At 37.5% G+C, this 16,275-nt stretch overlaps 1 protein-coding gene across 1 annotated transcript in view; it reads right to left on the bottom strand.

Moving 5' to 3' along the window:
* Positions 1-16,275, bottom strand: part of Ino80 (chromatin-remodeling ATPase INO80) — a 672,466-nt gene that overhangs the window by 40,530 nt on the left and 615,661 nt on the right. The window contains exon 33 of the mRNA XM_090376565.1: positions 12,992-13,094. Coding sequence (XP_090232691.1) covers positions 12,992-13,094 — 103 coding nt within the window. The remainder of the gene's footprint in view (positions 1-12,991; positions 13,095-16,275) is intronic.

Below are 16,275 nucleotides of genomic sequence, written 5' to 3'. Positions count from 1 at the left end.
TCCAGTTTTCTCTCTGACCGCTCACTGCAGGTAATGGTGGATGGCTCTCTGTCTTCTAACTTCTCCATTAATGTTGGTGTTCCCCAAGGTTCAGTTCTTTTTCCCATTCTTTCCTCTTGTACTTTAATGACCTTTCACTGACTGGAAATCCTATCCATAGTTTTGCTGACGACATCACATTGCATTCCACCTTCCAGTTTGAGAAACCTTGCCCTGCTCAAACAGCTTCAACTTCTCAAATATCCACTACCAATTCCTTAAATGCCGATCTCCAGGTAATTCTACAGTGGGGCAAAGATAACTTAGTTGATTTCAATCTTTCTGCTCCTATGCTTATCTTTGATGACACACTGATTTCTAGGCAAGGTGACATCTCTATTGGGAATTACTCTGACCTCTAATCTCTCTTGGCATAAGCACATTACAAATATTGCTTCCTCTGTATATAAAAAACTGGGTTTTCTCTTTTGCACTTGGCATTACTTTTTTCTTCCAAGTGGCTGTTCACTCTGTACAAATCACAAATCCGCCCTACCATGGAATATTGTTCCCACATCAGGGGTGGTTCCCCAAAATCTCTTTCAGACTTCTAGATTTCATTCAGAAGAGGGCAGTTAGATTAATTAATGACTCATCTCTTAGAGTCTCTCCACTCTGTCTGACTGACTTTCTGTTTCTACTGCATGCCTTTTCTATATAGATACTTCCATGGGCACTGTTCTTCTGAATTGGCTTTATAATTCCTGCTCTCTCTTTCAGAGCAGTCCAAACACATGCCATTACCACTAAATATCCCTTTACCATCCAACTTCAAACTCACAGAATCAACTTTTCTTCTTCCTCATTTATTTATTCAACTTGTTTTCTGGAACAACCTTCCCTCATACGTATTTCCTGATAATTACAATCTACAGAAGTTCAAGTCTAATGTCAACAATCTAATGTCTTTCATTTTCTCAACCTCCAACCCACAACCCATGCACAGTACTACAGGTTCTAATACTTCTCGTGTTTGAGGTTTTCATAAAAGAAAACTTTATTCCTCATGCTACTGTGGTATTCATCTGAGAGTACATTATAAAAACAAATTAGGTTATATAATTTTTCATTTTTCATTTCACTTCTCTGTACCTATCCAAATAATTATTTAATGTTCCAGAATAACTCTATTTGGCAACACTCTGATCAAGAGAAGAAACTCAGAAGGACAAACATATGCAGTACCTTGGAGATACACATATGCATTATCACAGTCAATGTCATGAGATCACCTGTGAATGCAATAATGACTTCACTATATCTTGTCATATTCTGTAAATGATATTCAGATGACAAGTTTCTGATAATCCATATTGATACCGTAGTCCAGTTTTGCACTTCTAATACTTTTACTGATGAGTTTACATGTATTTTTTTTTCTCTGTGGAGCATTTTACTGTCTACCCAACAAGTTATGGTTTTAGCGTGCAGTTATTCATTATTAAATGAAGGATAGCAAACTAATAAAGTACATTAGAAGCACTCAATCATACTCTGCTTAACCAACTCACCAGATTAACTGATGTCACCTTCCTTCTTTAAAACATGCTGTTTGATGCTCGAAGCACACTGCAATGTGCCATGACCATCACAAAGTATTAATTAGGTGTAGGCAGAACAAATTTCAAAGACTGGGGAAAAAAAAAAAATATATATATATGTAAAAAAACCTAGAAGAATTGCACTTGGTTTGTTTCACAAGATTCATCATGTTCTTGCTCCATTTTAACTAACATTACTATTTCTTATACTATGGGTGTAAAGTAGGCAACCAGGACAAGAACTGTGCTCCACACATATACTGCACTATCTGTTCATTGAAACTCAATGCACGGGTGAATTGAAAGAGACATTTTTGTGCCTTTCGCAGTGCCCATGATATGAAGAAGCCAACAAATCATGCACATAGACTTATTTCTGTATGGTACTTCCTATTAGAAAAGGGATGACAATGAAGAAAAGTGGACAGTGACGTGCTGAAACATACCATCTACAATTCGTCCCGTGCCTTATGGTGAAGTACTACCTATTGCTGAACCATCCGACTGTTTTACTGTACACTCTGATGAAGATGAACATACTGATGAACATCAACTTGATATACACAAAGAAGTACAGCAGCCAAGGAATCCACCACTTTGTCCAAACCATTATCCTTCTGAACTACATAAGATCAAGAAAGTGAGCTAAATGACCTTATCAGGATCTTGAACTGCCAAAGAATAAGGCAGAGCTTTTGGCTTCGAGGCTACAACAATGGAATCTTCTTAATCATTCTGTGAAAGTGACATTTCGTACTCGAAATAAAGACTATGATAAATTCTTATTATATAGTGTGCTATTAGGCCTATATCACACTCCTACTCTCAATTTTGATCTCCCAGTGCTTATGTCACACCAAACTGACTTGACACTGCACTATCCAGCGATGTCGACTGGCCTCACTTCCTTGGATTTTGTGTGTTTCTTAACTAATAGCATAACCCCTCCTCCCTTCCTATCCTGTCTATCCTTTCTGCAGATGTTGTACTCCCCAAATTCCAGTTCTGCATTCCTTATATCTGTGTGACACCGCCATCTCTGATATCCCAACAATATCCACCTTTATTGCTTTGAGCAATACCTCAAATTTGTCAAATTTATTTACCAAACTCCTAGCATTGGTGTATACACAAGGATACATGCACCTGTTCCTATTCTTAGCTACCATAATACAACCCATGTGTTTACTTGTACCGCAATGACTCCCAGCAGTCTCTGAAATATCCTGCACCTTGTTTTCAAAGCTTCTGCTCATTCCAATAGAAACAGTGCAAGAATCACTTTCACCTCTGCCAGTGGCTACTGTTAATCTATTAGTCCTTGTATCCTCCCAAGCTAGCAGTTTTCTGACCCACCTAACACTGCCTCGATAGCATCAGCAAACATTCTTGCACCTTTTCTATTTAAGTGTATCCCATTCCTGTAGAAGCAGTCCCTTCTGTTAACAAGTACAGACCAGGCTGAAAAAAATTCTACCCTAGCTTTGCACAATCTTTCCAGGGCCGAGAACATCCTCTTAGGTGTACACTATCAGAAGTATGAGTGGCAGGTATGTGGTGGTTTAAAGGTAATTGGCATTTTATTAGGAGTACAAAAGGGTTACACTAAACACTGCTGCTTTCTCTGTGAGTAGGATAGTTGTTGCAAGGATATGCACTAAGAGAAGAGGAGTTGGCTTCAATGAACATCATTAACACCAGGAATGAAGAACGGAGCATTTGAACCTCTGGTAGATCCAAATAAAGTTTTGCTTCAACCATTCTACATCAAATTGTGACTAATGAAAAATTTTGTGAAGGCTTTGGAAGTAAACGGTCCATTCACATACTTGTAAGAGAAATTCCCAAGACTTAGTACAGAGAAGATTAAATTGAGAGTAGGAGTGTGCTATAGGCCTAATGACTCTGATGAGTATAATAAGAAACTGTACATGGAAATACAGTGGGCCAGTAAATAAGAGAGTTTTATAATGGGGGATTTTAATTTCCCAGATATTGACTGGAATTTTTGGGTTGGTCACTCACAACACTAGCAGGGCTTTTGTGGATTTATTGGATGATTGTTTTCTACATCAGCATGTTTGGGAGGCAACTAGAGGGAGTTCTCTTGATTTGATTATCAGTAGTGATTCTTCATGCATTAAGAATCTGCAGATAGAGGAACCACTAGGTGGCAGTGATCACAGTGTGCTGAAGTGGGATTTACTCAAAGAAGTAACTACCATCAGGGGTAGGGGTTATTGCTTTCATAAAGGTGACTACGATGGTCTGAGACAGTATTTAAATTCTATACAGTGGGACCAACTGATGATGTTACCAACAGCAAATTCAAAATGGGAAGCATTCAAAGAACTTATCTTGTAAGCTTCTAGGCTGTACATACCAACTAAGAAATATTGTTCAATGTTTAGGCTTAAATGGATGTCAGATGAACTAATGAGACATATGGCAGAGAAGAAAAATGCATGGGATACATGACACAGAAGCCTATGATAGATACAAGTTGATCTGTAACCAAGTTACAAAGCAGGTTAAGCAGGCGAAGGCAAATTATGAGAAATCTTTGGCAAGGGATGCAAAGAAAAACAGCAAAGAGTTCTTTACTTAATCTAGAAGGAAGGTGATGAATCAGATTGGTCCACTTGATATCAATGGATCAACTGTTGATGATCCTGCTCAGGTAGCTAACAAACTAAATGAATATTTTGCATCGACATTCACACATGAGGAGTTATTCAGCAAGGGGAATGACAGAGGTGTATTCAACTCTGGCAGTAAGCTAGATAACCTTGTAATAACTGAGAGTAAAATGGAGGAGAAATTGTTGAAGATAAACACAAGAAAGGCACATGGGGTGGATGGGATCTATCCAGTTATATTAAAGGAGGCAGCAAAGAAAGTAAGCAAACCCTTAGACATATTTATGAGAGCCTCCTTGGATTCAGGGGAGGTACCCACGGACTGGAGATGTGCAAATGTGACCCCAATTCACAAAGGAGGATCAAAGGCTTACACAAGCAATTATAGACCTGTGAGTTTAACTTCTGTTCCAGGAAAATTAATTTAGGCACTCCAGGAATCATCTAGACAAGACTTCAGTTATAGCTCAGACACAGCATGGTTTCGTTAAGGGGAAGTCTTGCCTGACCAATTTGATTGGTTACTATGATGCAGTCACAAAAGAACTGGATGCAGGGAATAACTTTGATATTATATACTTGGATCTTAGAAAGGCTTTTTATACTGTTGCATATGGAAGACTGCTGCACAACTTTGAGCAGTGTGGAATTGGAGGCAAATTGCTGCTATGGATAAAGGAGTGGTTGAGGGGGAGAAGACAAAGAGTGGTAATCAATGGACACTGCTCATCGTGGACTAATGTTATTAGTGGAGTCCCTCAGGGTTCAGTGTTGGGTCCATTATCGTTTTCTGTATTTATAAATAATATTGATGATGGCATATCAAGCTTAATGTCCAAGTTTGCAGACGATACAAAGGTTGGCAGGGTTGTTAAGGACACTACTGATGCTATGCTGCTGCAACAGGAGCTGGAAAGGTTGAGCAGATGGGCTGAGAGGTGGCAAATGAAGTTTAACATTGACAAATGAAAAGTACTACATATGGGAAACAGCAACCCCAGAGCAAATCAACTCTGTGTTACTACACTGACAGTGGTAGAGAATGAAAAGGACCTGGGGGTAATTGTGCAGGCAGATATGAAGTTCTCTGAGCGGTGCAGACGGGTGCAAGAGTAGCTCATGGTGTCTTATCAATGATGTACAGGAATTTTTCTAGCAGGGATAAGGAGGTGATTATTCCCTTGTATAAGGCAATGGTTAGGCCACACCTTGAGTACTGTATACAGGTGTGGAGGCCTCATTTCAAGAAGGATGTAGAGCTGTTGGAACGAGTACAGAGAAGGGCAACAAGATCAGTGAATGGAACAAAGGGTTGCTCTTACGAAGAAAGGTTTAAGTTTTGCAAATTACAGTGTCTGGAGACTAGGCACCGGCGAAGTGATCTGATAGAAGTGTATAAAGCCTTGAATGGTTTGAGCATGCTCAATGCTGATGGAATTCTGCCTGTTGCTCTGAATAATCACCTGAGAGGGCATAAATTCAAACTGAGGAAAGACAGATGTGCGGAAATTTGTCTTGAGCCAGTGGGTAGTTGTTTGGTTGAACAGACTTCTATCCCTTGTTGTGGAAGCTGATAGCCTAAATAAATTTAAGGCTCAGCTGGACAGGTATTTCAAACGAGCGGAGGGGCGAAGCGGAAGTTTTTTTTTTTTTTTTTGGCTGATGCTGCATAAGCTTGCTTTCTTGCATCATATGCCTCTATTAATGCTAAAGGCAGGCGTTTTCATTGGTCCCCAAATAAAGCAACTTTTCAAAGATGAACAGTTGAAATTTGTCCTTAGTGATAGCAAGAAATCAGTGTGGAAAGTCTTTTGAAATGTTTCAACTGGTTTTCTAGGAAATGTTAAATCAGACAACTACATGTAGCTTGTGGAAGATCTCATTACTTATAAAAAAAAAAAAAAAAAAAAAAAACTGGGGTGCAATATGTGATTGAAGATGAATTTCTCGCATTCACACCTGGATTTCTTCCCGTCAAACTGTGGTGCCGTCAGCAACGAACGTGGTGCATGCTTCCATCAAGACATTGCAGCAATGGAACAAAGATACAAAAGCAAATGGAGTGCTGCCATGTTAGCCAATTATTGTTGGATGGTGAAAAGGGATGCTCCCAAAGCTGAATACAAGTGAAAGACCAAAAAGGTCCTGTGTTTGATACAGTAGCTACATCTTACTGCCATAAAAATAAAAAATACGTTGTATATATATATAAAAAATACTTTTTTCGAAAACAAGAGCGAATCTGCCATTTTAAGCACTATTTCTATGTTTAGCACCCCAAAATCTATAAAGTAAACTTACTTCCACACCCATAACAAGATATGACCCAAAATTTTTGTTTAGTGTTATCAAAGGAAGAAGACAACTGATTGCACAAAAAAAAAAAAAAAAAAAAAAACACACATCACAACCGGGTATTTACATTTTGTTTATAAGTGATATGTGCCCAAAATCCATTAAAAACAAATACAGGAGTAAATGTCCATATCAATCACAAATTACTGGAGAGAAATTGACTGTAACTGAATGTATAAAACCATTCTGTGTATGCATGAGAATGCATATAAAAATTTTTGGAAATGATGAAAATGTGAAAGGGAAAGTGAGAGATGGTTAAGATTAAAATGAAAGCTAAAAATAACCATTTTACTACAGAATTTCTTGGGAGATAGATATGTGGGAAATAACTAATTCTAATAACAAATTAAACACTGCACTCTAAGTAAATTTTTAATAACATTATTAATTTAATTACAATAGCACAAGCCTTTCCCACCCAATACACAGAATGTTTCAATTCATTTAAACAAATAAGTTTAATTGAGAAATTAAAAGGATTACCTAATTCATTTAATTTTTTAAATTCAAAATAAAAATAGTGCAAAATTTTTTTTAACTAGCTCTTAATATTTTTCTATACTTGACAGTGGCAATTTCATAATTATTGCATAATTCATTAACAATAGTGCAGCATTTTACACAATTAATGTATGTTTTTCATTAAATTCACATAATTTCTTTAATTTAAAAATAGTTGAGTTTCATATAACCAGTTCTGACAATCACCTTATTCTTTCCTTCCTCTAGACTTGGCAAGGATATCTATAAGGATTTCAAAACTTTGTTAAAATTGGCTTTTAAATTGTTTCGTTAGTGGAATGTTTTCTGTATGCAAATGCAAACTGTAAGGCTTTTTTTCAGTGTGTTTCAATAAACTTGAACAATTCATGCCTACAAAAATTTATAGAGTGCAGTGTTACCTTATCTTAGTAGAATTATGCTTTATTACATTATTTGTAATGGAGAAAATGCGCACAGAGTAATATTTCCTGACATAAAACAAACAAGAATTAAGCTATCCATGAGAAACTCCAGTGTAAAACTTCTTCAAAATCAAATAATGGTTCTCTCTCTCTGGCTTTCTCTATGAAATATCAGTTACACAATTAACACAGGTCTGACATCTGTCATGCTTTCCTCTGTGGATGCTTAATATGCAGAGTTCACATATTATTTGGTGTTTATTTAGATATGGGTGAATTTTATCCAAGTTTTAGAGTGCCAGATAAGTGGGAAAGACAATAAAAAAGTGAGAACTCCACAAACTGGAGACATTCATTTTTACACTGCACCGTTTTTAAAATTTCGAAAGAATATAGGAAGTATGATGAAAATTCACAATCTTTCAGAGCGACCCAACTCTTTTCTTCTTTCTGAATAACTGTACTATAATTGAGATCCCTCAGTCAAATTATCAGTGTTACAGAGGGAAATCACTTGTCTCATGGTATGGGCAAAGTGCAGCTTGTTAATTTTAATTATTTTTCTAGGATTGATTGATTGATCGATATTGTTATTTCTGGTGCAAGGGCTACTTAGGCCATATTGCACCTATCAATGAGTGTTTATCAATGAGATGGAGGTCACGCCCTGTGTGACCTCCATCTCATTGATAAACACAGCCAGAAACAGTCATATAGATGTATCCATTTTAGGATGCAGGAGAATTCCAAGAGATCTGAACTGTTAGACTATGGAAGGGTGACGTGTCAAAAGTTCATCAAAATTTTGTAGAAAACTGAATGAGGCTTTTTGGGCATGATTGTATAATGTACATTCAACAAGAATGTGCTTCACTGTGAGCACAGTATTGCAGTCCGTACACTGTGGAGGATAATTTCCTGTGAGAAGCAAAAAATGAGTGAGCTGACTGTGACTGATTCATACTCTGGCTTCTTCCTTTCTGCTTAACTGGAAACTGGAAGCCCATAACTGCAGTTCAGATTTTATTTAAAGGAGCTTATTATGTGTTTGAGGTTGCCATAGAAGCGTCCATTGTGCCTTACATATACTTCTTATATTGGATCTGTAGTCAACATATGGAAGTAATAATGTGGCGATGCTCTGCTGGATGAATGTTTGGCTGCATAATCTTATTTCATTATCTGCTATTCCAGTGTAACCCGAGTTCCAGCAAAATATGACTATTTGCTGGTGATCCTGGATTTGCATCAGCTGAATTTTTATGGTTTTCATTAAAGAATGTGTCGGTGAGGAGGAATTTTGTAAGGCTAAAAGTAAACTCTGAGAGTCAGTATATATATATTACACTCTTTTTTTTTTTTTTTTGGATGGACAGATGTAGAATATTTTCTAGGGCAAGCTTGATGGTACATAATTCAGCTGTATAACTATTTCATTCAGTGAGAAGTGAAACAAAGATGGTGCTATAGGGAAAGATGGCTGCAGCACCAACTCCATTCTTGGGCTTTAATCCATCAGTGTATATATTTGTAAATATGGGTACAACTCCATACTGTTCAATCACTTTGTGTGTGAACCATATGGAGGTGCATTTTAATATTTGCAAGGGAATGTTTTTTCCAGTTTAGGAAATAACTGTCACAGGATGGTTTAATAGAAGACCACGGAGGATCTGAACTGTTTGGATCTTGGAGGTCCAAATGTTTGTCAAATGTATATTCCAAGTCTGTGATAATGCCTGCAATCTGATACCAGTAGGTTGAGCTGCCCTGAGTTTATTTCTATAGTACATTGTGAATCATTAAGTATTGGCCTAATGGGGTAGGTAGGTAGATTTTGAATTTTCGCTGCATAGTTCAGAAGTAACATCTTTCTCCTGAGGCTGAGGGGAAGTTCATGGGCTTCAATATACAGACTTTGTACTGGTGATGTTCTATAAGCACCTATAGGGCACAATCCTCAGGGCAGAATGTTGCTTTCCATGGCAGAATCAAACAGTGGAACACTATAATCAAGGAAATATCTGATTAGGGCTCTATACAAGTGAAGTAAGGCGTAACAATCTGCACTCCATGATGTAGAAGAAATAATTCTGAGTAACTTCAATTTACTGTCAAAAATCAGATCAAGGAGATGAATGCTGTTCACAACCAATAGGATGATTTGTTAAGTGTAGCTCTGGATCTGGATGCATCTTCCGTTTGTTACAAAAGTGAATGATTCTAGATTTCTGATAAGATAGTCAGTAACAACCCCAGGGGCTCACATTTGGTGAGTATGGGCTTGGCAAACCCAGGATCCTGAGCTGGATATCACCATTCTTCTCTTATTTGGTGATTCCTTCCTTCCTTCCTCTCCCTCTTTCTCTCTCTGGGTAACTCAGGAATTTTTTTTTTTGGCTGGTGCAGCATAAGCCTCAGGCTTCCTTGCACCATATGGATAATAATAATAATAATAAAACCATTCTGTGGCATCCATAGATCATGTTCTGCAAACTACAGGAGAGAGTCAGATCACTGGCATAAATGTATGGATTTACAGTGTTGGGAATATTTTTAGTCATCTGATTTATTCTTATTGCAAATAAGGTTGCACTAAGAACAGAGCCTTGAGGGACTCCTTGTATATATGTTTGCAAAAAGACTTGCAGATAGTAAACTTGAAATGTCCTATGCTGAAGGAAATTCTGTATGAAATATGGTAAGTGGTCTCTCAGGTCAAGGGAATAAAGATCTTTCTTAGGATACCAAAACACCAAGTGGTATCAAAGGCCTTCTCTATGTCAAGGCATACCATTACAAGATGTTCAGGCACCTCCGTAGCCAAGTGGGCAGGAGCAGCAGTGCGTATCACATGCTTCTTGATTAGATTGGAGTTCGAGCTCGTGACTACCAAATACGGAGGATGTGGAAAGGTAAGGGATTGACCACCGCATATCCCCGGAGCAATATGGCCTTAGTTGCTAAAGCTCCTAAAAACCAAATAACAAACAAACAAGATGTTCATTTCAGATAAACGCATTCCTGATGTTTGTTTCAGCTATAATCATGAGATCCAGGGATGGCAAATTTTTTCCGAATCCAAATTGGTTATCGGAGATCATATTTTGGGAATCAAGGTACCATGTTAGTCTATGGTGTATCATTTTTTCTATGGTTTTATTTAAACATTTGGTAAGAGAAATGGGTCTATAGATGTGAGGAATAAGGTGATCTTTCCATGGTTTGAGCATTGCCAGTACATAGTGGGAATAAAGGTGAGAAGGTCAGCAGAGAGGATAACAATTTATTATTTAAGTGTTGTAGCATTATGTAATATATTCTGTCGGGGCCAGCAGCACCGTTCTTTGCAGTGGATTTAGCCTCTTGAAGTTGAAACAAAGTAAGTGGTTGATTGTATGGTAAATAGGATGTGGTTCTGAAATTCACTTAAGATTTTTTGGCTAAAGCTTTAATCTTTTGAAAGTGGATCATATGTGGTTGAGTCAGACAACTGTGAAAATTCGGACTCTAGGGCATTGGCAATCTCTGCAGGAGTAGACAGCTCCTGCCCATTCCAGCTGAAAAGTGGAGAGGATAACGAGGGAAATTTGCCATTTAACTGCTTTATTTTTCTCCATATTATCCTTGCATCAGTATTTTTATTAACTGTAGTTGTGAGTCGAATCCAAGAGTCTCTTTCTGCTTTTTTCTTAATGTGGCAGGCCTTGGCTGGTTTCTTGTAATTTATAAGATTAGCGACGGTAGGATGTTTCCAGAATAAATGGTTTTTTTTCCCATTTTTTTGATATTCTTACAATCCTCGTTCCACCAATACTTTATGGTTCTATGGGTGCTTGACTGTGATATGGCAGTAGATGCAGCTGCTAGAATCTATTTTATAATATGGTTGGCAACTGTGTCAATTGGATGAGATTCAATGATTTGATTGTCAAAAGATAAATGAGAAGTGTACTTTGCCCAAAAAGCCTCGGAAAATTTCTCATTTTATGTGGTTTTCTGAAGTTATGGAGTGTGATGTTTGAATTTTACAGATTAATGGGTAGTGGTCACTGTTGAGTGATCATCCAGAGCTGTCCACTTGATACTAGGAAGGAGGACAGGAGAGCAGATAGAGAGATCTATTGTACAGGTTGTTTTTGTTGGGAGATGGATGTAAGTTGGTGAGCTAGTATTTAATATGGTTAGATTTTGTCCATTGATGAGCATTTCAATAATTTGCCCTCGTTTGTCTGCGCTGGCAGAACCCCACAATGGGTAGTGTTCATTGAAATCATCCAAAAAACAAAGTGGTTGGCAACTGCAGAATAAGGTCTTCAAATTCATGAAGGACACAAGGATGACTGGGTGGCAGGTAGATTGAAAATATTGAAACAGTGAATAGTGATTGGCAGACTAATGCCAATCACTTTTTTTTTTTTTTTTTTTTTGATTTGGTAGTTGTTGGCGCATCGGCTTCTGTGGCCATATTGCACCTCCCAAGGTTTTTGCAGTACTTTGATCCAAGCCCGAGGCGGGAATCGAACCCGCGACCTTTGGGTTGCCGGGCAGGTACTTTACCCACTCGGCTAGCCCGGTCGGCTGCCAATCACTATTCACATGGCAACAGTTTCAATATCAGTTTGTAAAGGAATACGTTTGCAAGGGATTTGTTAATCTACGAGTATAGCTACACCTCTGATTATTTGTAACAGGTCTGTCTTAATGAAAGAATATAATTTTTTATTGTGGGAGACACCTCTAGTGTTGAACATGTTTCCTGCAAGCAGATTCCAATTGGATTAGATGCATTTTTGAAAAAGTCATCAAGTGAGCACTAGTGTTGTTTTGTGTTATTTTTCATAATAGATTTTAAGTTTACTCTTTTACTTGACTCCTGTGAAGTTTTCTTTAATATTTTATAATATAATATGTATGTTCTCATTTCAAATAAATTTATTTTGAACAATTCGTACCTCTTTTTCAAGTGTAGGAACATATCCATATTCTTGCTATGGTATTTCTACCCCTGATAAAGAAGTTTATTATAATGAACTAAAGTAATGGAACGAATCTACTTCATTAAGTGAGGTATTACTGTATAATGCATTTTGATATTAGCCAATATCCATATCTATTTAGCTGTTTAGTTTAGTTTAGTGAATGCAAGTTGTCATTGTATTTAATCACTTTTAGTAAAACATGCCTTATAATTCAATAAAAGAAAATTAAAACATGTTATCAATAAATTAAAAATTAACTGACTACAGTAAGTAAGTTAGTTTTTGAATAAGCCACGAATTATACTTGCATATAATTCGTGGCTTATATTTTATATTATTGAATATATAATTATAAATATATTATACTTTTCTACATGAATTAGCCATAAATAGCTTTCAGAAGAAGACAGAATGCTTCATTTATAACAGGCTATCAAAGCTAACATATGCATTACAAAAGGGCATAATCGTAAAAAAAAAAAGTGGTGCACACACACTATAAACTTAAAGATTTAACAAATACCTACACTTTCTTTCTAGTTCGTCATCATCTAAAAGTAGAGAAACCACTTCTTTTGGCTTCAGGGTATCAGGCTTAAAATTTCCTCCACTAATAACCATTCTTTGAATCTTAAACAAAGGAAATGCAATTATAATAAGCATGCTTTTACAAATAGTTAAAAACTTGAAAAGAAGGCTGAAATTTCACATTATAAAGTAAAAGAAGTTAAAATTATGGACTTGGGGATCAAAAGCATTATTATTATTATTATTATTAACCATATGGTGCAAGGAATCCTGAAGCTTACGTTACACCAGCCAAAAAAAAATTTGTTATCCCTGAGAGAGAGAGAGAGAGAGAGAGAGAGAGAAGGTCAGAAGTAGAAGGGAATCACCAAGAAAGAGAAGAATGATGATATCCAGCTCAGGACCCAGGGTGTGCCAAGCCCATACTCACCAGATGTGAGCCCCTGGTACTTTAGGAAAAGCTCCTTCTGTGAAAGTAGGGGGGGGAACCATAAGCTCAGATAAAAATTATAAAGAAAATGTCACTGTACCTAGCAAGTTGTAGTTTAAATCTTTCACAAATGGAAAAGAAATATTTTAGGTGAGTTCCTGGAAAGTAAGCCTGTGGTACTGACTTTCCCAAGTGCACGTGGGCTACAGGTAATGAGTTGATGGTGGTGGATTCAGACATGTTATCTCGGAATTTAAAGATGAACACTTTACATATAAAACTTTTTCTTAAATATTAGTGCTCTTATTTTAATTTTGACTGTCCGACATTAAAGTGAAATTTTCAAAAATCAAAATTAAAAGGGGGAGGAAGGCAAAAACTGAAAAAAATCATGAAAAAAAAATAAATAACCCACTGGCATGCTTCCTATGTAATAATACATAGGAAGCTCCACACCCCTATGTAATAATATTCTCTATATCTATTTATATATCATGTGATTTAATTTCATCAATTTTGTATAGTCAGAATTCCGACAATTTATTCAATTTTGGCTGTTCTATGCCCAAACTAGACAACTGCCGCTAACAAGGATAATTTTTTCATTCTAATTTTTAAATCAATTTTCTTACCAAAATCTATTATAAACTGTAAAACATGGTTTATGCATGGGTACTGCACATACATTGTTGCGTTCATGATATCCAGGTAGTATGAATGCATCATTTAATTATATCTCATATTGTGAATCAACCCTCAACAACAAGTGGCAAAGGTATTGCACTACTTTGAATAAGTAAAGTTTCACTAGTGGAGAAGACTAATGTTACTTATTCCTAGCAGAAACCATCTCCTTCATACTCTCAACATTTTGTCAGTATATTTTTAGATTAAACCACACACACCATCAAGCATCTCTCCTGGGTATAACCTCCATGCACAAGACATGGTGGGTGACCATCCAGGTGTGAACCAACGTAAGCAGGGGTAGAGGTGTGGCGGCCAAACCACATGGAGGAACGCCGCCCCTCTATGTTACCAGGCAGTACTAGGTGGTAGATGACTCTCATCAACCGGTGCAATACCACCACTTTGCTTATTGGAGGCTTGAAGTGGTGGAACCCATGTTTAGTCTCTAGAGCTAAGTTCCGGTCAACCCTTCCCCATCTCTTCCATCATGCAGTATGATTGATGACTTCTGAGGTTATGATCAACATTGTGGTGAGATCCAATATTCCTTACATTTCGAGGGTACAGCTCTAAAATGGTGTTCGCAGGCCGGCCGCTAGTTAGTACACTGGACCAAACCTATTGGTAACTCTCTAGGAAGCTTCCGGATCAGCTAGTGTATAATCTTGCTACCTCTACTCTGCCAGATAGTGACTGGAGGGAGTCCGAGTAGTGTGTATGTGGGGAGCATTGTCGAGGCCACGTTATGTCAAGGATCTGGGTATATTCTTACCATGTTTACGCCATATCCAAAAATTTCATTACTTCATACAGCATGTCCCACCCACTTTTTCTTACTATTGAATACACCATGAACTATCAAACTAATAGAGCAAGCTTATCTGCGAAAAGATCTAAACCTCCCAAGGACTTCCTAATTCATTTCTCAAATATACGTGGTCTCAATTCTAATCTCAACGATGTCCATTTCCACTTGCAGTCTGCCAAACCCCATGTACTTTTTCTGACAGAATCTCAGTTATCGGTTGATTCAACTACAGCTCATCTCAGATGCCCAAATTATTCACTGTATGATTCTTTTCGCCTCATAGGTGGTACTTGTGCATATGTCTGTTCTGATATTCCCTGTCAGAGACTTGGCAATTTGGAATCTCCTCTCTTTGATCTTCTCTGGCTTAAAATCTCTCTACCTCATTGTGTCAAATTCATCTGTTGTCTCTACCGTTCTCCCAACTCCACTAATAACTTGGAGCTCTTTGACGTCCTCTCTTTGCAACTTGACTTTCTCCAGTCCAACTTTCCTAACAGTGAGGTAATTTTCCTTGGTGATTTTAATGTTTACAACTCTAGCTGGCTTCCGTTTTCTCGTCACACCGACCGAGCTGGTCGAGATGCTGAGGCTTTTGCAATTACTAATGATCTTGCACAGATTGTTCATTTACCTACAAGAATACTGGACAATCCTAATCATACAGCCAATACACCTGATCTTTTTCTCACAAACAACCCTTCTAAGTACACGGTCGAAGTGAGAGGCCCCTTTAGGCATTTCAGATCACAACTTGGTGATTGTCTCTTCTCCAATGGAACCTTTATCTCATGGTTATTCCCAACCTCATGTTGTTTGGCATTACAAGAATGCAAAATGGGATAACCTGCGAGAGATTTCTTTTCTTCTTTTCCTTGGTCTGATTACTGTTTCAAAACTTCTGATGTTAAAGTTTGCTCAGATCGTGTCAGTGAAATTATTCTTGCAGGAATGGATTCCTTTATCCCACACTTCACTTTAAAATCTCGTCCTTTATCTAAACCTTGGTTTTCCAATAAATGTGCTAAGGCTGTTCAAGAGAAGAAAGTTGCATATCGTAATTGGCTTGTTTCTAATTCTTCAGTTTCATTTTCTGCTACACCAAAGCTCGCAAGAATTGTAAATCAGTTATTAACCAGTCCCAACTAGAGTTTGAACAGGCTAAAAGTAGAAAACTTGCTTCTTGCCCTAATGGTAGCCGAGCATGCTGGTCTTTTGCCAAAGCTATTGGCCGCAACTTTTGCCCATCTCTGCTCCCACCTCTGTCCAAACCAGATGGTTCTGTTGTCACTTCAGCCAAGTATAAAGCTGATCTGCTAGCATCCCATTTTTCTTTCAACTCATGCATTAACGAT

This window comes from Mastigoproctus giganteus, chromosome 6 (assembly GCF_048544385.1).
Source record: "Mastigoproctus giganteus isolate SK-2022 chromosome 6, ASM4854438v1, whole genome shotgun sequence".
Taxonomy (NCBI): Eukaryota; Metazoa; Arthropoda; class Arachnida; order Uropygi; family Thelyphonidae; genus Mastigoproctus; species Mastigoproctus giganteus.
The sequence above is the reverse complement of the archived record's forward strand: the minus strand, read 5'-3'. Positions and strand labels throughout refer to the sequence as shown.